The following is a 21,735-nucleotide window of genomic DNA, read 5'->3' as shown; positions in this document are numbered from 1 at the left end:
TCTCTACCTCCCTTAAAATATATGCTAAGCGCTCAATTCTGTCCTGATTAAAGGTTCCATCTGGTGGGAAGCTCTCTCCCTCTTGGGTCACTTAACCCATTCAGAAACATGTTGGACACTTTCTGGTCCATAATGGACATACATATAAGCATTTGGGGTTCCCCTTGGAGGGGGAACCTGGGATTTCTTTGATGCCATATTACCCATTCATCTAATAACTAAGAAAGGCCAGTCCTTGGCAGGTCCCTGACCCGCAATGTACTTTCATCAATCAGCCCACTCACATGCTCAAGGGGTCCCAGACCCCGAGCCACAATCATGCACACACACACTCAGTACCAACTCCAGGGGCTACCGACCCTGAATATATCCTAAACTGCAGAGGCTACTGACCTAGAGTATATCCTGGCCAGAGTGGTCCCAGACCGCGACAACTAATCCCCTAAATACTTAAATAGATGACTTACCCTAAGAGTTAGCCACAGGCAGGCGAAGACAGATCGCAGATCAACAAACCCCAGAAGCCCAAATCGGGCTGCCGCGGACTGAGGAGTCCTTGAACCGTGAGGTCCTAACGCTAGCGCTCCGTGGTCCAACCCTACGGGTTAGTCATCTCGGTGGAACCTCCAAGAAACTGTCGGCGATTAATCACACCGGGGCATCATTTCATACGTAGAAACCCCATTTATTACTTGTGCACAAGGGAGACAGCACAATGAGAGTACTGTACAGTCTCATAGCAGAATACACGCAGACTTGTTAAAAACATTTTTACAGCCAATCAGTAAGTTTTGCAACAACCTATCCACATATTTGCATTAGTTAACTGACCAATCCATGTTCCAGTAAATTTCCATTTCCCTCACAACAGATGTTTGGTTACACAGTTGCTCATCACAGCCCTGATTACATTCGGCCTGAGAAAGAACAAAATGGACTGTCTCAGGGCTCATCCTACAACTATGGTCAGAAAAGATGGTATTGTTTCTCAAGGTTGGAGTATTTTTCTCTTAGGCCTAGGCATACAATTCAACTTCTCCATTAACCCTTCCAGCACCAAATGGATTCCCTGCAGTTGCCTAGGCCACCAGCGTCAAAGGCCAAACAAGACCTGTCCTCTGCAGAACTCACAGATGACCAATCCAAAAGTGGACAGAACACTGCAAGATACCAATGTGCGTCACTGAACAAATCAACTTGATCAGCTAAAAATGAGTGAAATATTTGTGTAGATTCAGCCATATAAAATTGGCTCATTGTTAAATCTATATAAATTGTTAAACCACTGGGTTAGACACTGGTCTTTCACCTTTGAAATCTGGCTTTAATTCTTGCTCAGATTAATGAAATTAGATCTGCTTTTTGTAAGGTTCTTAAGTGAAATAAACCTGAGCAATTGCTATAAGATAAAAGCAAAAAAACCGTGGATGCTGGAAATCCAAAACAAAAATACCTGGAAAAACTCAGCAGGTCTGACAGCATCTGCGGAGAGGAACACAGTTAACGTTTTGTGTCCGTATGACTCTTCAACAGCAATTGCAATTCAGTTCCTAGCTGCTATGGGTGCAACTGACCTGAATGAGGGGCTGTCTCTATCAATTGCTGATGTGCGAAATTGAAACATTTCACGCTGCTGAAGTTCAGGACATTCTTCAGTGATTGGGGCTGAGACATAAATGGGGAAAAATGGAAGAAGCTTTACTCTACATAACCACACTACCCTGACCCAGGAATGCTACTTCTTCAGTTCTCTGCCCAAAGACAGGTCGGACCCACAGCAACCTCCACCACAGTAGGGCAAGGAGGTAGGTCCAGAATCTACCCCAGCTGGAATGGGGATGGAACCCTATGCTATTGGCATCAATTTGATCTACACCAGCTGTTCAGTCAACTGAGCCAACTGGCACACCCCCACCTCTCCAGTCAACTGAGCCAACTGGCACACTCCCACCTCTCCACAAGGAGTATGAATTGCTATGAATAGTGATGATGCTCCAATTTTCTTTACATAACATGGCTGACCAGAAATCTCTCACATTCTTAACATCTGCCATTGGCATATGTTGGATGGATTGCAGATTATGCTCAACCTTGTTTGGCTGCATTACGAATGCATCTTCTTTGGCCATCAAGTTCTGGTGCGGGACTTGAACCCAGAGCTTCTGGCTCAGTGGGACGTTACCCACTACAGCACAGATCTCCCCAAGAAGTGTGATGTTAAAATGAAAATTGGTTCACTGCATTGCTAACGATTCTCGGCTTGAAGAACACATTTTAACAAAGTTAAAAACTGCATTGATGTAATTAAAGTAATTGTCATAGTAGTTTATTAATATGAATTTCAAGTTTTCCATCATTACCAAGAATGGCTTTTTATCAGGCTTATGTATAAAAGGTAAATGGCACCCCGTTTAGGATGCACTAAGAAACAGAAGCATTGCAAATTCCTCTGTTAAAGCAATGTGTTTTAATTGTTACATAGTTTAACAAAATTATGCACTAAATGTACCCGTTTCTACACCCTCAACAGACCTTGTTAGTTAAAACGAATCAAAGAAACAAAATCAAAAGAAGGGAATATGCTTCCTAATAGTCTTCTTGCAGCATTGATAGGTTCAGTGACCCTCTATGGGACAGGCACGTGGGTCAATTTGGTATGGTTGCTCAACGGCTGCTATGTGGTTCATTTTCTTTCATTTCCAAAAGGGCACTTCTTATCTATAAAACTTGGAAACCCAAAAGCATCATGCAGTGCCAGCTTATGCATTCAACAGGTTTCCAGTTTGCTACCAATGGACTCTACAGTGGTGATTCACACAGCAGAGCTCAAGTTACTGTTACTGAAACTGCAGCTAGTGAATCTGGAAATCATTTAACACAAACACATAATGAATCTCTGTTCAATGTAGTTTTCTCTGCCCACTTTAACCTCAGCCAAATGTTATAAACATGGGGTCATAATAAATCATCCTCCCTATGGCTCCCAACTTTAATATTCGATCTGTCTGAAACATCAGATAACAATTAAGTGCGGCTTTATTTACTGAAGCTGAAAGCCGCAACAAGTTCAAAGCACTAACAGCACGTTAGTGTGATGTCTACACACAGTATTTATTGATTGTCCTGGGTGTGTTTGCTTGCTGCCGATAGCTTCCAGCACAGGACTAGGAAGGATCATTCACATTTAGTCTTTAGCATCCCCAACCCCGTCGGAATTGATAGCAAACATAGCCTCTGCCTCAGGCAAGCAAGGAGAGTCGTAAATCTTACAGATACGGGTTTCACCTCGCCCTTTCCTCAAGTACAACCTGAAAAAGAAATGAAGAAAAGCAAATTTTTAAGTAAACTGGGCAATGCCTTTGCACCATCCTTTATTTTTCATTCACAAGAATATTTAGTCCCCATTACTTCAAAAAAGCAACTTAAAGGCTCTCCTCACGGCTCAGTTAGTTAATTCAGTAAGCAGCCGAGTCACAATGGTTCAAATTCTGACGGGTTTTGGATTAGTTCTCAGAGAAACAGAAGGATGCTATAATTGGCCTTAGTTACATGGATTTGGGGGTGATAATCAGCTAGAGTCGCTGCTCGTTATAGCTACCAGGCAATCTCTGCTAGAAATTCATAACTGGATGTTGGCTAAGGACAGGATCAACTTCCAGGGCGGACTAACTTGTCAACACATCAATATTTCAATAATAATTGAATACTACTGAATACCAAACAACCCATTCCAGGGAAAAGGTGAATGTTTAATAGAGGAGGAGGAGAAGAATCTGGCAGAAAAACAAGGGCACAAGTTTGCCAATGGGATGGTGAAGCAATCGAGTTGGATACTCCAGGTGTGGTCAAGTACAATGTCTTGAGAGACACAAAATCCATTTGTACACAGCCTTTACTGTAGAAAGAGGAGCCAAGATAGAGGAGGGAGAAAATATTAGGAATAGCTAGGTAGATGGATACTGAGGGTTGTCAAAAGCCTGGCTGAAAAAGTGACTTTTGAAAAGAGTTTTTAATTTAAGGGTGGAGAGAGGAGAAGCTGAGAAGTTTCAGAAGACACTTCCAGAGAACAAGTTGAGGGTAGCTAAAGGTTCTTCCATCAATGATGGGGCAATGGGAAGGCAGATAGGGAAAAGCCAAAGTTAGAGGATCAATTGATATGGCAGGAGTAGTAAATTAAAGGAAGTTGCAAAAATAGGCTGGGGCATGGCCTCAAGGGATTTGAAAGACAAGAACTTGAAATTTTGCTTGAGGGAATGGAAACCAATGTAGGCCAACAAAAAGGTTACAGGTGAGCTAAGTGGTGCAGGTTAAGTTCCAGAAAGCAGCCTTTAAGAACTTTTAGACTTTGCAGAGAGTAGGAGAGTAAGAGGCCAGCAAGGGAGACTTTAGGAAAAGTCCAGAGGCTTTCAAAAGCGGAGGTAAGCAAATTGGTGGCAGATGGGTTTTGATGAGTGGAAGGTGGCAATTATTGCAGAGATGGAAATAAACAGTCTTGATAATGAACTTTGGGTTTGAGGCTCTGATCAAGGTTGAACTGATGTCTAACGTTTGACATGGTCTGGGTCAAACTAATGGGAGCCAGGAAAGGACTGATGTCAGCAGCAAGGAAGCTGTGATTGAACTTTCACATTTTCTGCAGTGAAGTGCCTGGCCTTCTGCCAACACCATTTGTTACAGGTGACAAAAATCAGTTAATTCAATTTTCCTGATGTTTAGTTGGAGGAAGTTGTGATTCATCCACAATAATTTGGGAATAAGTCTAAGATGCATCAAGGAGAAGAAAGGGCTGGGTGTCATTAATATACATATGAAAACTGATCCTACACCATTACATTGATAATGTCAATGGGGGAAGATGGTGGCTGATTTGGTACAAGTGAGCAAATTAGTAAGTCTATCACAGGAGTGTTATATCAAGGGGTAACGGGTGATAAGTAAGAAAGCTTCATCAAGATTAAGGACTTGGAAATGGAGGGAAAAGGGAAAGTTTAAAGGAGTAGTCTTGATAAACAGAATATGACTATGTGTTGCAAGGTCCTTATTTGCATTTCACAACAAATACTTCATTTATTAAAATGAAACATTTAAAACAGGTGACAGAGCAGGTTCAGGTCACCAATTACTGTACGATAAAGTAAGAGGAGGCTGATTCTTGTCCACAGTTCTCTACATATTGCTTTTTCAATCATAGCTGCATTCTCACTGAGAAGTCTCATGGAAAGGGACTTCAGCACAGAAAATAGGACAGCTCAACCATAGCTCTAATTGTGTCATACACCTGCTTGCAACTGGTTTCAGGCTGGCATTGAATACAACTTGAGAACAGTTCAAACGTTTAAGTGGGGTCATTATATTCACAGAAAAAGATCAAAAAGCAACCAGGAGGAAATTTAATATTACACGAAGTGCAATGCAATTCAGACAAACTCCCGCAATAAAGCAAACACAAGCAGTAAAATAGTGCAGTGATGAAATGCACCAGTTACAATTACAATAGTTTATTTGGTGTAGAAATCTTTAAACTCATGAGTTTCCTTTTCTTTATTCATTCATGGGATGTGGGCATTGCTGGCTAGGGCAGTGTTTATTGCTTATCCCTAATTGCCCTCAAGGTGGTGGTGGTGGTGAGCCGCCTTCTTGAACTGCTGCAGTCCATGTAGTATAAGTACAAACAGTACTGTTAGGAAGGGAGTACCAGGATTTTGACCCAGCAACAGTGAAGGGTTAGCGATATAGTTCCAAGTCAGGTGGCTTGGAGGGGAACATGCAGGTGTCTTTGTTCTCTTGTATCTGCTGCCTTTGTCCTTCTAGGTGGTAGAGGTTGGGGATTTGGAAGGTGCTGTCGAAGGAGCCTTGGTGGGTTGCTGCAGTGCATCTTCTTTATGGTACACACTGCTGCCTCTGTGCATTAGTAGTGGAGGGAGTGAACCTTCAAAGTGGTGGATCAGGTGCAAATCAAGCAGGCTGTTTTGTCCTGGATGGAGTCGAGCTTCTTGAGTGCTGTTGGAACTGCGCTCATCCAGGCAAGTGAACAGTATTCCATCACATTCCTGACTTGTGCCTTGTAGATGGTGGATAGGTTTTAGGGAGTCAGGAGATAAGTTACTCACACAAAATTCCCAGCCTCTGACCTGCTCTTGTAGCCATTGTTTAAATGGCTGGTTCGGTTCAGCTTTTGATCAATGGTAACCCCCCCAGGATGTTGACAATGAGGGAATTCAGCAATGGTAATGCCATTGTGTGATTCTCTAGTGCTTTTATATATTATTCCACATGCTGGTTTCTCAAAAAGGTGGATAATAAGCATTACCAAAACAATGCAAGTGGCAGGGCCATAAACAATGTGATTCATTGTACCATTTCTTAGGTAATACCTGGAATAATAGATAACAGCACTAGGGAGTCACACAAATCCTAGTGCACCTTGTATGTTCTGTAAATAAAGTTTTGGTTTAACTAGTAATTTACATGCATTTGTAGGAAAATTGCATGAGTTCAATACCACACTTATCTTCTAAATGTGTTCCTCAGTCTGGTCACATTGAGCCATGGCAATATAGATCAAATTCATCACAGATATCTAGTGTTTGCTACGCTGTGCATTATCTCTCAGGTCTACTTATGTAATTCCCAACAGATTTCAAAATGGGACATTTAATTAGCACACTGTTGCCTTCCAATTCTCTGGAACCAGGTCCTAGAATTTGTTAAAAATGTTTTTAAAAACTGCTTGGGTTTCCATCCTAATTATTATCCAGCAATTATCAAGAGTATTATCCTCCATAGTGAACAATCTGCCTATATTCAGCATCAAGGTTCATAAATGAACATAACATAAGAGGAAGCCAAATAGCCATTTGAACCTGCACCTCCATTCAATAAGATAATGGCTGATCTGATCTTAGCCTAAACTCCACTTTCCTGCCTGTTCCCCATAACCCTTAACTCCACTATAGTTTAAAAATCTGTCTATTCAAGTAACTCAGCCTCCAGCATGAAAAATGATCGCTTTGGTATGGTATGAGAGAATGACCAACATCCATGGAACCATATCCCAGTTGGGGATTTATGCTTCCATGTGTGGAGGTCAAACAATTAGAGAACTTTGATCAATTATTGTCAAATATCAAATAAAATGGTCAAGGGGTGTTTTTATGACTGGATGCCTGTGTCCAGTGGGGTTCCACAGGGATCGGTGTTGGGTCCCTTGTTGTTTGTGGTATATATAAACAATTTATACTTGAATGTAGGAGAATGTTGATCAGTAAGTTTGCGGATGACATGAAAATTGGCGGGATGGTAAATAGTGAGGAGGCTAGCCTTGGATTACAGGAGGATAGAGGAGGGCTAGTCAGATGAGCTAATCCGGATAAGTGTGAGGTGGGCAGGACAAACAAGGTACGGGAATACACGATAAATGGTAGGACCCTGGGAAGTACCAAGGATCAGAGGGACCTTGGTGTGCACGTCCACCAATCCCTTAAGGTAGCAGGATAGGTAGATAAGGTGGTTAAGAAGGCATATGGGATACTTGCCTTTATTAGCCAAGGCGTAGAATATAAGAGCAGGCAGGTTATGCTGGAACTGTATAAAATGCTGGTTAGGCCACAGCTAGAGTATTGTGTGCAGTCCTGGAATCCACATTATTGGAAGGATGTGATTGCACTAGAAAGAGAGTGCAGAGGAGATTTAGCAGGATGTTACCTGGGCTGGAGAGTTTTAGTTATGAGGAGAGATTGGATAGACTGGGGTTATTTTCCCTGGAGCAGGGGAGATTGAAGGGGAACATGATTGAGGTGTACAAAATTATGAGGGGCATAGATAGGGTAGACAGGAAGGAACTTTTCCCCTCGGTGGAGGGATCAATAACCAGGGGGCATAGATTTAAGGTAAGGGGCAGGGGGTTTAGAGGGGATGTGAGGAAGAATTTTTTCACCCAGAGGGTGGTGGGAATCTGGAATTCACTGCCTGAAAGGGTAGTAGAGACAGAAACCCTCATAATATTTAAGAAGTATTTGGATGTGCACTTGCAATACCATGGCATACATGGCTGTGGGCCTAGTGCTGGAAAATGGGGTTAGAATAGTTAGGTACTTGTTTGACCAGCAAGGACTCAATGGGCTGAAGTGCCTTTTTCTGTGCTGTAGACCTCCATGACTCTATAATTGAAATTAATAATTGAAAGTAGTACTTTAAGATGACAGTCTCACATCACTTGAACTTTGTCAATTGCATTCCAACTGCCAACAGTGCAAAGCAAACTTTAAATCAGATAGTTAACTCTACCATCTAGAAACTTGTGAAACTTCATTTTCAAACTGCTTAACACAGACAAACAGCAAATTGTCCTGTCAGCTCTGCTCAATCACATCTGTTTGTTCAGAAACCCAACATGCACTTAGCACCTTACAATTCCATCATACCTCGTTGTTGATGCATGAGCAATGATGTTTCCACCAATTGGTTTTTTTGGATCAGCAGCAAACATTGCTGCCCCATCGACTTGTGCCACAACCTGGTTAGTTATTACCACAGCTACCCCAAACTAGAAGAAAAATAAGTGCAAGATGTTAAGATGTGATGCACGCTGCTCCAATTTCAATGCAGGTTATAGAAGTCACAATCCTTCTTTCAGTTTCCATGTCCCTTTTGGGTCCACTAAATTTACACACAATGGGGATATTAACATTTCAGAAAGCCAAAGCAAACAAAGTTTTTGCCAGTAAAGTTAATAACACAAAAATACAAAACTCTGTGGCACACATCACTATTTGAGAGAGTGAGAACTGATTTTGTGACAATTGATACAGACACTACAAACACATTGCATAACTGACCCTGCTGATTGAAAGCATACAGACCCAAACATACTTTTCTTGTTGTAGTGCCAGTCTTGTATGAAAAAATGTATCTTCATGGCATGTAATATGAAGCTGTATTGCAAACTATCGCAAAACCCTATGGTCAAATGCACATATTCAAAGCTGTTAAGTGTCTTTGGTTTTGGATTAATAATACAAATGCAAAATTGCAGTAAATCTGAAAAAGAAATAGAAAATGCTGGAAACAATCAACAGATCAGACAGCATCTATAGAGAGAGAAACAGAGTTTCAGGCTATCTGAACCAGTTCTGAAAGGTCATTGACCTGAAATGTTAATTCTTCCTCTCTCCACAGATGCTGCCTGACCTGCTGAGTATTTCCAACATATTCTGCTTTTAATACAAATTCATAACTAGGATCCGGCAATTTAGCAATCAAATTTCTCAAGGACACCCATGCAGTTGTCCTTAACTTCAACAGAAAAACGTAAGATTTCAAAATTATGGGTTTTGATGGGGTAACAAGGGCAAGATTATTTCCATTGTGTAATGATATGTCTAGATAGGAACTTTAGTCATAGGAACCTTTGTACTCTGGGAGTGCTGCTGTGTGGAAGCGACATTGTATGACACGTTCCTCACTGTAGGAGTCCATGTTTGCTCGTGTCTATATTCTGTGTGTACATTTAATAAAGCACTGTTCATTGTCATAAACATCTCCAAATATTACAACTAGGAACAAATCTTAATATAGTGTCAGAAGTAAATGTCAGCTAAGTGTAAATACTTATGGAGGACAAACTACATGTGACTACCAACGCTAAGAGAAAGATACAGGGCAGCATGGCAAAATTGAGCCCACCAGACAATTTCGACTTCAGCTGCCCAGAGCAGTGGCCTGAATGGAGCAGTGCCTTCACCAGTACAGGATCGCCCCCAAGCTTAACAAGGAGCCTGGTGAAGTCCAGGTATGCACACTAATTTATGCGCTGGGGAAGGAGGGAGAGGCAGTCATTAAAATGATCTCGTTTGAGGCGGATGAGGAAAATGATTTTGACAAAGTGCTCGAGAAACTGACTGCATGTTTTGTGCCCAGACATAATGTCATTCACGAAGTAGCTAAAATTCACCAAAGAGGGTGAATCAATAGAAGAGTATAACAGGAGCTTGAATGAACCAGCAGAAACATGCAAATTTTGGGGAAAAGAAAAAGGAAAATATCCGGGACAAACTCGTGATTGGCATTACTGATAAAGAAATGTCCCAGAAGCTACAGTTACAGCCCATGACACTGGTGAAAGCTATACAGCTAGCATGTCCATCAGAAAAGACAAAAGGCTGAGTAAATGGAAAAAGGACAGAGAAAGGAGCATACTAAGAAAAATGCACATTTGAAACAAGATGATGACAGCACATTTTGTAGCAGAACACATGCTCGACGAGATCACTGCACTGCAAGGTATGTAGAATGCTACAAATGTAAGAAAGTAGGCCATTTTGCTGTGGTCTGTCGCACCCATGTGGTGAATTAAGTAACTGCAGGTGATGTGAGAAACAAAGATAATGAATGTCTTTTCCTTAGCTCTGCCACACACGTAAATGACAATAGCAAGCCTTGGAGAGTGGACCTTCCAATTCAAGGAACAGTTATGAGTTTCAAAATAGATACTAGAGCAGACACTAGTATAATCTGTGACAAAACATACTTTGCCTTGATGACTTCTCCGCAGCTCAATGGCACTAATGTCATTCTGGACATTCCAGGAGGGAAACTGCAATGCCGATGAAAATTCCTTGCAAAAACACAGTATAAAACGAGACATTAGAAGTTTACTGTGTATGTGATTAATGGGGCACCATTGAATAATTTGCTGGCACATGATGTGGTCGCAGCAATGGGCTTAGTCCAGCAAGTTGACAAAGTCCACTGTGAAACAAAAACAGAATTACCTGGAAAAACTCAGCGGGTCTGGCAGCATCGGCGGAGAAGAAAAGAGTTGACGTTTCGAGTCCTCATGACCCTTTAACAGAACTGAGTGAATCCAAGGAAGGGGTGAAATATAAACTGGTTTAAGGTTGTGGGGGGTGGAGGTTTGGATGGGGGGAGGAGAGAAGTGGAGGGGGTTGGTGTGATTGTAGGGACAAACAAGCAGTGATAGAAGCAGATCATCAAAAGATGTCGCAGACAACAGAACAAAAGAACACATAGGTGTTAAAGTTGGTGATATTATCTAAACGAATGTGCTAATTAAGAATGGATGGTAGGGCACTCAAGGTATAGCTCTAGTGGGGGCGGGGGGAGCAGAAAAGATTTAAAAATATTTAAAAATAATGGAAATAGGTGGGAAAAGAAAAATCTATATAATTTATTGGAAAAAAACAAAAGGAAGGGGGAAGAAACAGAAAGGGAAATGACCCAAACCTCCCTGTCGCTTGCCATTTTAACACTCCACCCTGATGTCTGTCCTTGGCTTGCTGCATTGTTCCAGTGAAGCCCAACGCAAACTGGAGGAACAACACTTCATCTTCCGAATAGACACTTTACAGCCTTCCGGACTGAATATTGAATTCAACAACTTTAGGTCTTGACCTCCCTCCTCCATCCCCAACCCCTTTCTGTATCTTCCCCCCTTCCTTTTGTTTTTTCCAATAAATTATATAGATTTTTCTTTTCCCACCTATTTCCATTATTTTTAAATATTTTTAAATCTTTTATGCTCCCCCCACCCCCACTAGAGCTATATCTTGAGTGCCCTACCATCCATTCTTAATTAGCACATTCGTTTAGATAATATCACCAACTTTAACACCTATGTGCTCTTTTGTTCTGTTGTCTGTGACATCTTTTGATGATCTGCTTCTATCACTGCTTGTTTGTCCCTACAACACACCAACCCCCTCCACTTCTCTCCCCCCATCCAAACCTCACCCCCCGCCCTCACACCTTAAACCAGCTTAAATTTCACCCCTTCCTTGGATTCACTCAGTTCTGTTGAAGGGTCATGAGGACTCGAAACGTCAACTCTTTTCTTCTCCGCCGATGCTGCCAGACCTGCTGAGTTTTTCCAGGTAATTCTGTTTTTGTTTTGGATTTCCAGCATCCGCAGTTTTTTTGTTTTTATTAAAGTCCACTGTGATATCTTTGGAGAAATTGGCCTGCTTAAGTTCACGACAGTTAAGCGATGCCTTAAAGAAGGCGCAGAGCCCTAAAGTATTCCAAGTGTAAAGAGAATTTCACTGCCGATGCTCCCCAAAATCAGAAAAGAATTGGAACATATGATCAACTGTAGTGTCACTGAAGAGATTAAAGAGTCCACTGGATGGTGTGCCCCGATGGTACCTGTGCCAAAGAAAAATGCATCAATTAGAATCTGCATTGATCTCAAAAGACTAAGCAAGGCAGTACTGAGAGAAAAATACATCCTTCCAACACTTGATAAGATCCTCCCAAAGCTACCCAATGCCCGAGTGTTTTCATTGCTGGATGCTGCAAGCAGTTTTTGGCAAATTCCACTGCATGAGGATTGTACTAAGCTGACCACATTTATAACTCTATTTGGCAGGTATTTCTTCTGCAGATTGCCTTTTGGGTATTACCAGTGCATCAGAAATCTTTAAAAGAGAGATGACAGATCTGTTTCGACATCAAGAGGGCATTGCTGTGTACATGGATGACATCCTGATCTATGGCACGAATGAATGGGAACATGACAGAAGACTGTCTCAAGTATTGCAGGCCCTTGATGTCACCAGCCTGAAGCTCAATGAAGAGAAATGCTCGATTCAACAAACACAACTGCATTTCCTTGGACATAACATCGACAAGCATGGCATACACCTAGACCCTCACAAGGTCCAGGCCTTCGTGGAGATGATGCCTCCAGAGAATGTCTCAGAATTGCGCAGGACTCTAGGCAGAATACATTCCCTTGGCAAGTTCCTGCCCAATCTTTTTGATGTCACAAGACCCTTGACTGCACTGTTGAGGAGTGATGCATGCTGGAACTGGACACCAACACAAAAGCAAGCCTTTGGGAAGGTCAAAAACCTGATTTCAGAGACTCCTGTGTTAGCCTTCAATGACAGTACAAAGCCTACTGTTGTCAGCGCTGATGCAAGCAGCTACAGCCTCGATGGAGTCCTACTGCAGAACCACATTGGAGAGTTGAAACCTGCCTCTTATTGCTCCAGAACCCTGACAGACGCAGAAATGCGGTAAGCACAAATTGAGAAGGAGTGCTTAGCAGCTGTTTGGGCTTGTGAGAAATTTAAGTATCTGTATGGCCTAGATACATTCACACTCCTCACAGACCATAAGCCTTTCATCCGCTTGATTAATAGACTTCAACTGCATACTATTGCGCTGTCAACAACTTCTAATGCAGATGATGAGATACAACCCACAAGCCCTGGAAGGCACTTGTGGCAGACACAGTGTCAAGACATCCTCCACCTGCCGTCCAACTTGATTTGGCTGACTTGAATGCAGAAGCTGACATGTATGAGGACGTAGCACATTCTGCACAACTAGTGTCCAAAACTAAACTAAAATTAGTGAAGCAGCTGACAAGTACGGACTCTGACCTGCAGACTGTGATCCACTGTCAAGTCTGGACGGCCAAGATATGCTGTTAAAGTGCCAGAGAATGTGAAGGCTTAATTAACCCAGAAAGACTGCCTCTCAGAGTCAAGAGGATTTCTGCTGCATGGCAGCCGAATAACCATCCCAAGGAGTTTACATAGCGAGATTAAGGAATGGTTGCACAAAGTCCATCAAGGCATCACCAAGTGTCGCGTAAGAGCCAAACTGAATGTGTGGTGGCCTGGTGTCAGGAAGGACATAGAAACTAGGGTGGAAACATATAAAGTTTGTCAAATAGTCAAACCCTCCCAACAGAGGGAGCCACTGATGACCACACCACTGCTAGAAAGAGCTTGGAAGAGAGTGGGAGCTCATATAAGCGAACTCCAGAAGTGATACTACCTAACTGTCATTGATTACTTCTCTAGATACCTGGAAATTGCTTACTTACCCAACATAGCCAATGACACTGTGATATCCACACTGAAGAATATCTTTGCTCGCTGGGGATGTTCAAACGAACTTGTCTCTAACAATGGCCCCAGTTCACAGGCAAGGGGTTTGCTGAGTTTGCCAGAGTATACAACTTTCAACATTTAACAACCAGTCCGTATTATCCACAGGCTATTGGGGAAGCAGAATGAGCTGTGCAGACTGCCAAGAAGATTCTGCGTCAGGATAACCCATTTCTAGCTCTGCTGACTATAGAGCTACTCCATTGCAAGCAACTGGATCTAGCCCAGCACAGCTCATGCTTGGCAGACAGCTCAGAATTAGTGTTCCCACGCTAGAAGGTAACCTGTTACCTAAATGGCCCGACTTCAAGTTATCTCGGAAAGCTGACGACTCAGCTAAAGCATGCTACAGACACTTTACAACAGACGACATTCTGTTAAAGAGCTGCCCACCCTATGTCCTGGTGAACAGGTTGTAGTGAAGCTAGATGAAGAGTGAGGTTCGATTACTAAAGTGACGGTGTTGCAATCGATTGACGCTCCAAGATCCTACCTAATCCAATCAGAGAAGGGCATCTTTAGCTAGAACAGACACCATCTGAAACCTATCAGGGGACAAGCTTCAAATGTGGAAGACTTTGAAGATGTCAGCTCCGAAGTTTCAGCAGCTAGTGACACACCACAAGACCCACCAGATACTGGAGGTGTTGCAGACATGTCCAGATCTAACAATCCCCAGATCCCACAGAGAAGCACATCTAGAGGCTGGATTGTTAGAAAACTGGTACACTACACGTAACTAGTTGCCTTAGAGAAAGAATCTTTGTATTAGCTAACTATTTGATTAGGAAGTTCATGTGGTATGTTAAAAAAGTGAACATTTTAATGTTACTTTCTAGCTAATGACTAGTTTAAAAGTCCTAATTTTTGACACAGTAAACTTGTTAGTGACATCCATTGTTCTTTACTCAAAAGGGGGGAATGATGTAATGATATGCCTAGGTAAGAACTTTAGTCATAAGAACTTTTGTGCTTTTGGAGTGCTGCTGTGTGGGGACTATATTGTGTGACACATTACTCACTGCAATAGTCAGTGTTTGCTCCTGTCTGTGTGTACATTCAATAAAGCACTGTTCATTGTCATAAATGTCTCCGAGTATTACAACTAGGAACAAACTCTAATACATTGGACAGGAAGCTAGTGATGAAAGTCAATGATCAGAATAAAGGTTAACAGCAAATATTCTATAATAGAGTTGTTGGAGCATGGAATTCTTTGCTACAGGAATTAGTGAGGCAGAAATTATATCACATGAAAGTGGAGAAATATGTGAACCATTGGCAGACACAAGGTTACAAGGAGAACACAGGGCTGTAGGATTAGTTACATTGGTCTAGGAAAGAGCTACTGCAGACAACATCAATTAAATAGCCTCTGCTGTGCTGTAAATATCTGTTGTTCTGGAGAACATTCCTGGAAGCTTATTCCCCAACTATTCTGGTTCAGGAACAAAACAGTTTGAAATAATATGGTGTAAGGTAAACATTTTGCAGTGTGGAATGCTTTCAATTTTTCAATCATTTGGATTTTACTTATTGAGAATCCCCAGCATCCAAAGGTTGCCCCCTGCAAGGTTTAATATTCACACAAAATGTTTGCAAACTTGCTAGCAGTGATTCCCAACTCAAAGCAGTATTATCTTGTGTTTTTCTTTTCTCATCGTTTACTTCAATCATTTATTACAGGTCTACTCCATCTTGACCCTCACAAAATGACTGGCCTAATTCCTACTAACCTTGGTTCACAAATGTATCTCTGAAGTCGAAATGGGAAAAATGTTAATCTAAATTTGAGAAATCTTACCTCATCTGCTAGTCGCAACAACATTCGTAGAAAACGTGCAAGATGCATCTGCCTAGCTGATAGTTCACCTCTCCCAGAGTAGTCTGTCCTGTACAAGGCTGTTGCACTGTCCACAATTAACAATGCATATCTACAATTTGGAAAGACAATTTTAAAAACAACAGCATGCAGCAACCATTACAGAATTCTTGACACTATGAGATCAGAAGTACTCAGGGAAAAATTATTTGACCCATCAAAATTCATCTTCAGCACTCTTTAATCCAGCTGAATTCTGAATGCCTTGATTTATGCCTCCACTATCCTATCTGGAAATTATTCACAGTAATCATCACCCTTTGAGTAAAAAGCCTTGCATTTAATTAATTTGAAATTTTGTTACCTGATCCTATCTCTCTCACTTAGTACAAGATCTGCTTTGTCTATATTATTTAATGTTGTATAAAATGCAATGAGTGTCCCCAGCACTTTGAATGTCTTCTTTCTAGACTATCAGTCTGAAACTGCACAGAACTATTCAGTCCATTGTGCTTGTGCCAGCTCTGTGAAAGAGCTGCCAAATTAATCTCACTCATTTGCTCTTGCCCCATAGTCCTGCAGCACTACTCACCATAATGAGCAAATAATTAAAAGGTGAGTTAGGCAGAAGATTATTTGAAATTCTGTTTAGAGTTCTGAACCACCAAAAACAGAACAAATCCAATCCAGCCAATTACCGTTCCATCAGTCTACTCTTGATCATTAGCAATGATAGAAGATGTAGTTGACAGTGTTAGCAAAATGCCCTTGACATCAAGGCACCATTTGGCAGAGTGTGACATCAAAGAACACTAGCAAAATTGAATAAAATGGGAATTTGGTGGAGGAGGTGGGGGAAGACTCTCCTCTGGTTGGAATTATACCTAGCACAAAGGAAGGCAGTTTCGGTTGATGGAAAGCAATCATCTCAGAGTCTTATCATTGATCAGAAACTTAACCAGATCATATACTGTGGCTACAGGAGCAAGTTAGGGGCTGGAAATTCTGTGGCAAGTAACTCACCTCCTGATTCCCCAAAAGCTGTCCACCATCTACAAGGTATGGGGAATCAGGTGGTGAATTACTCACCACAATATACCAAGCCTCTGACCTGATCTTGCAACAACAGTATCTATCTGGCCAGCACAGTTAAGTTCCTGGTCACTGGTCAGCCTAAACTTCCCCTCTCCTCACCATCCAAGGGCCTAAACACTCCTTTCAAGTGAAGCAGTGCTTCACTTGCATTTCTCTCAATTTAGTCTACTGCATTTGCTGCTCCCAATGCGGTCTCCTCTACACTGGAGAGACCAAACGCAGACTGGGTGACCGCTTTGTGGAACACCTTCGGTCTGTCCGCAAGCATGACCCAGACCTCCCTGTCGCTTGCCATTTCAACACTCCACCCTGCTCTCATGTCCACATGTCCGTCCTTGGCCTGCTGCAATGTTACAGTGAAGCTCAACGCAAACTGGAGCAACAGCACCTCATCGTCCAACTAGGCACTTTCCAGCCTTCCGGACTTAATACTGAGTTCAACAATTTCAAATCATGAACTGTCTCCTCCATCGCCACCCCCTTTTTCCAATAATTTATAATTTTTTTTACAACTATATTTTTTTCTTTTCCCTCCTATTTTTTAAATTTATTTTGATCTATTGTTTCATCTCCACCTTTTAGCCCATTTCAATCCCTTCCCCCCCACCCCACCCGCACTAGGGCCATCTGCCACTAGCTTGCTTACCTTAATGTCCCCATTAGCACATCCTTTAGATAATATCACCACCGTCAACACCCCTTGGACCTTTTGTCTATGACATCTTTGGCAGTCTCTTCTTGGTCTCCACCTATCACTGGCCCCCTATCGAGCTCTCCTGTCCCACTCCCTTCTATCAGCTTATATTTCATCTCATTTCTATATGTCTTAGTTCTGATGAAGGGTCATACGGACTCGAAATGTCAACTGTATCCCTCTCCACAGATGCTGTCAGACCTGCTGAGTTTTTCCAGGTATTTTTGTTTTTATTATAAAGGATATCAATGGTTGGAGATTCAACAATGGGAATGCTGTTCATTGCCATGAGAAAGTAATTACTTTCTCTCTTGTTGGAGATAACATCAGACTTGGGCTGATAAATGACTTGTAACATTTGTGCTAGGCAATGACTAAGTGAAACATCAGTGGACCTTGAACTCAACCTCAAAGGAGTATTTGCTACTATCTGATTATTGACATTTCCTGTACTAGTATTTTATATTTGCAGACTAACATTTAAGGACTATGTGTGCCAAATCAGGGAAATTGCAATGTGGCAAGCCTGGAATCTTTGGGGCCTGGGTTAATAAAGATTTACATAGGACACCTATAGACTTAGAAATGAGCAATTCAGAGATGATGCACGCTTAATCAATGTACAGTAGATCCAAATTCAAAGTCTTAAAAGGTGTAGAACCAACAGTAATACCCATTCAACTCCACTCATAACTACCATATTTAAAACATATATTCTGACATTTTCATTTATTTGGAATAATGGAATCCTTACTAAAATAATTGAATCCTTGCTAAAGGAGAGAATAGAAAAACATCTAGAAATAAAAAATATAATAATGAATAGTGAGCATGGATTTCAAAAGGGAAAATCTTGCTTGACCAATATTATTGAATTTTTGAGGAGATAACAGGAAGTAGACAATGCTGATGTAAGGGTTGTAATTCAACTCGATTTTCAAAAGATGCCCCACAATAGACTAATGGATAAGGTCAGAGAACGTGGAATCAGGGGACAAGTTAGTTGGCTTCAAGTCAGAAAGCAGAAAGTGGGAGTAAAGCTTAAGTTATTCCAAATAGTATAAGGTGGGCAGTGGTATTCCACAAAGACCACAACTGTTCACAATTTACATTCATGATTTGGACTTCAGAATCAAAAACACAAGTTCCAAATTTGCGGATGACAGCAAATTAGGGGGCAGAGTCAATATTGAGGAGGACTGCAACAAATTGAACAACCACATAAATAAAAGCAAAATATTGCAGATGCTGGAAATCTGAAATAAAAAAAGAAAATGCTGGAAACCACAGAAAGTCTGCTGGTATCTGTGAAGAGAGAAACTGAGTTAACGCTTTGAGTCATTATGACTCGTCTTCAGATCACATTAATTAACTTGCAGAGTAATTAGCAAATGAAGTTCAACACAGATAAATGTGAGGTAGTACGTTTTGGTAGTAAGAATGGAGACATCACTTATTACTTTGAGGGTGCAAATCTAGGTAGGATAGAGGAACATAGGAATGAGTATAATTATTCTATTACTAGAAGTTGCACCACAGGTTAGAGGGGCCATTAAAAAAAAAGCCAACCAAACACCACTTTATTTCTAGAGGGATAGAATTGAAAAGTAGGGGAGTTATGCTAAACCAAAACTGAATCTTGTTATGATGGCAGATTTAGATGAGAAAAGATGAGAAGAGGCTTGAGTGCAGCATAAACACCGGCATGGACTCATTGGGCCTAATGGCCTGGTTCTATGTAATCATATGTATTTCTCACATGTAGAGGGCAGTAAGGCTTTGATCCAAAAAGGTATCCTGATTTGTGTGCAGAATAGGATTTAAATACAAGTCTGATCCATGTACTGAATATTTGAATAATCCACATGAGACTTTCCATGTGAACTTGAACAACAGCTACTTCAATACAATTAATAGGTTAAGATTACTGCTGAGTCACAAAAACAAATAGAACTAATTAAGTGAATTGTAATTCAGTAACAGATTTTGAACAGTCCGATTGCAAGTGCTAACGCTAAACAAATTGGTACCTGGATTCTGTCATCATGGCAGATGCTTGGTATAACAGCTGGGTCTGGTGATCAGTGTTGAAAGCTCGAGCATATGCAACATTGTCAAGTACATCACTTCCTGAAAGGTTGTATCTGATACAAGGAAAGAAGCTTAGGATCACAAGAAGTATTACAAGCAATATCATCTCAAAATATGCAGTCACTAAATTGATATGTTAAGGCAAAATACTGCAGTTGCTGAAAATCTGAAATAAAAACATAAGTGCTAGAAAAACTCAGCAGTTCTGGCAGCATCTGTGGATTGTGAGAAGAAAGAAAGGAAAAGGACAGGTGTTACACCTCGTGATCACATGGGGAAGTGCTATAGGATGGGGACGAGCTGTTGCGGGTGATAGGGGAGTGGGCAAATGTGTTTGGTGGTGGCATCTGGCCGGAGTTGGTGGAAATGGCAGAGGATGATTATTTGAATGTGGAGGCTGTGGGGAGAAGCAGCCAAGGTGCTGGGGTGGGGTTGGTGGGGTTGGTGGTGTTGGTGGTGGTGTTCTCCCCAATGCGCACTAATGTTCTTGCTCACCAATGAGTCAAACTGGACAGACCGTCTGGCATCAACCTAGGCACCGGAACCGACAATGGGAATCTCAGCCTTGACGACTCCACAAAGTCCTCCTCACTAACATCTGGGGGCTAGTGCCAAAATTGGGAGGGCTGTCTCACAGACTAGTCAAGCAACAGCCTGACATAGTCATCCTCATAGAATCATACCTTACAGATAATGTCCTAGACACCACCATCATCATCCCTAGGAATGTCCTGTCCCACCACCAGGACAGGCCCAGCAGAGGTGGCGGCAGTCGCATACAGTTTGGAGGGGATTGCCCTGGGAGTCCTCAGCATCGACTCTGGACACCATGAAGTTTCATGGCGTCAGGTCAAACACGGGCAAGGAAACCTCCTGCTGATTATCACGTACCACCCTCCCTCAGCTGATGAATCAGTGGAAGCAGAGGGTGGCATGGGCTCTGGGTGGGGGATTTCAATGTCCATCATCAACAGTGGCTCGGTAGCACCACTACTGACTGAGCTGGCTGAATCCTAAGTAACATAGCTGCTAGACTGGGTCTGTGGCAGGTGGTGAGGGAACCAACAAGAGGGAAAAACATGCTTGACCTCACCTTCACCAACATGCCTGCCACAGATGCATCTGTCCATGACAGTATCGGTAGAGTGACTACCGCACAGTAATTGTGGAGATGAAGTCCCGTCTTCACATTGAGGATACCTCCGTTGTGTTGTGTGGCATGACCACCGTGCTAAATGGGATAGATTTCAAACAAATTGAGCAGCTCAGGACTGGGCATCCATGAGGCGCTGTGGGCCATCAGCAGCAGCAGAATCATACTCTAACACAATCTGTAGCCTCATGGCCCAGCATATACCCCACTCGACCATTACCATCAAGCTAGGGCATCAACCCTAGATCAATGAAGAGTGCAGCAGGACATGCCAGGAACAGGCATTCCTAAAAATGAGGTGTCAACCTGGTGAAGTTATAACACGGGACTACTTGCATGTCAAACAGCATAAGCAGCAAGTGACAGACAGGGCTAAGCAATCCTATAACCAATGGATCAGATCTAAGCTCTGCAGTTCTGCCGCATTCAATCGTGAAAGGTGGTGGACAATTAAACAGCTCATTGGAAGAGGAGGCTCCACAAATATCCTCACCCTCAATGATGGAAGAGCCCAGCACATCAGTGCAAAAGATAAAAAGATAGCATTTGCTACAATCTTTAGCCATATGTGCCGAGTGGATGATCCAGCTCAGCCTCCTCCGGAGATCCCCAGCATCACAGATGCCAGTCTTCAGTCAATTCGATTCACACCATATGATATCAAGAAATGGCTGAAGGCGCTGGATTCTGCAAAGGCTATGGGCCCTGACAACATTCCAGCAATAGTACTGAAGGTTTGTGCTCCAGAACTAGCCGTGCCCCTAGCCAAGCTGTTCCAGTACAGCTACAACACTGGCATCTACCTGGCTATGTGGAAAATTGCCCCAGATATGTCCTGTACAAGAAAAGGACAAATCCAACCTGGCTAATTACCACCCTGTCAGTCTACTCTCCATCATCAATAAAGTAATAGAAGGGGTCATCAACAGTACTATCAAACAGCACTTGCTTAGCAATAATC

General features: G+C 42.1%; 1 protein-coding gene across 2 annotated transcripts in view; it reads right to left on the bottom strand.

Moving 5' to 3' along the window:
* Positions 1–2,304: 2,304 nt before the first annotated feature.
* rad51 (RAD51 recombinase) overlaps positions 2,305–21,735 on the bottom strand; it is a 127,529-nt gene continuing 108,098 nt past the window's right edge. For both annotated transcript variants that reach the window (XM_041214292.1, XM_041214293.1), the window contains exons 7-10: positions 19,561–19,674; positions 15,724–15,853; positions 8,424–8,545; positions 2,305–3,308 (exon numbers count right to left, since the gene is read on the bottom strand). In XM_041214292.1, coding sequence (XP_041070226.1) covers positions 3,185–3,308; positions 8,424–8,545; positions 15,724–15,853; positions 19,561–19,674 — 490 coding nt within the window. In that variant the 3' untranslated portion in view covers positions 2,305–3,184. The remainder of the gene's footprint in view (positions 3,309–8,423; positions 8,546–15,723; positions 15,854–19,560; positions 19,675–21,735) is intronic.

Source organism: Carcharodon carcharias, chromosome 20, assembly GCF_017639515.1.
Source record: "Carcharodon carcharias isolate sCarCar2 chromosome 20, sCarCar2.pri, whole genome shotgun sequence".
NCBI lineage: Eukaryota > Metazoa > Chordata > Chondrichthyes > Lamniformes > Lamnidae > Carcharodon > Carcharodon carcharias.
This window is presented reverse-complemented; position numbering and strand designations above follow the sequence as displayed.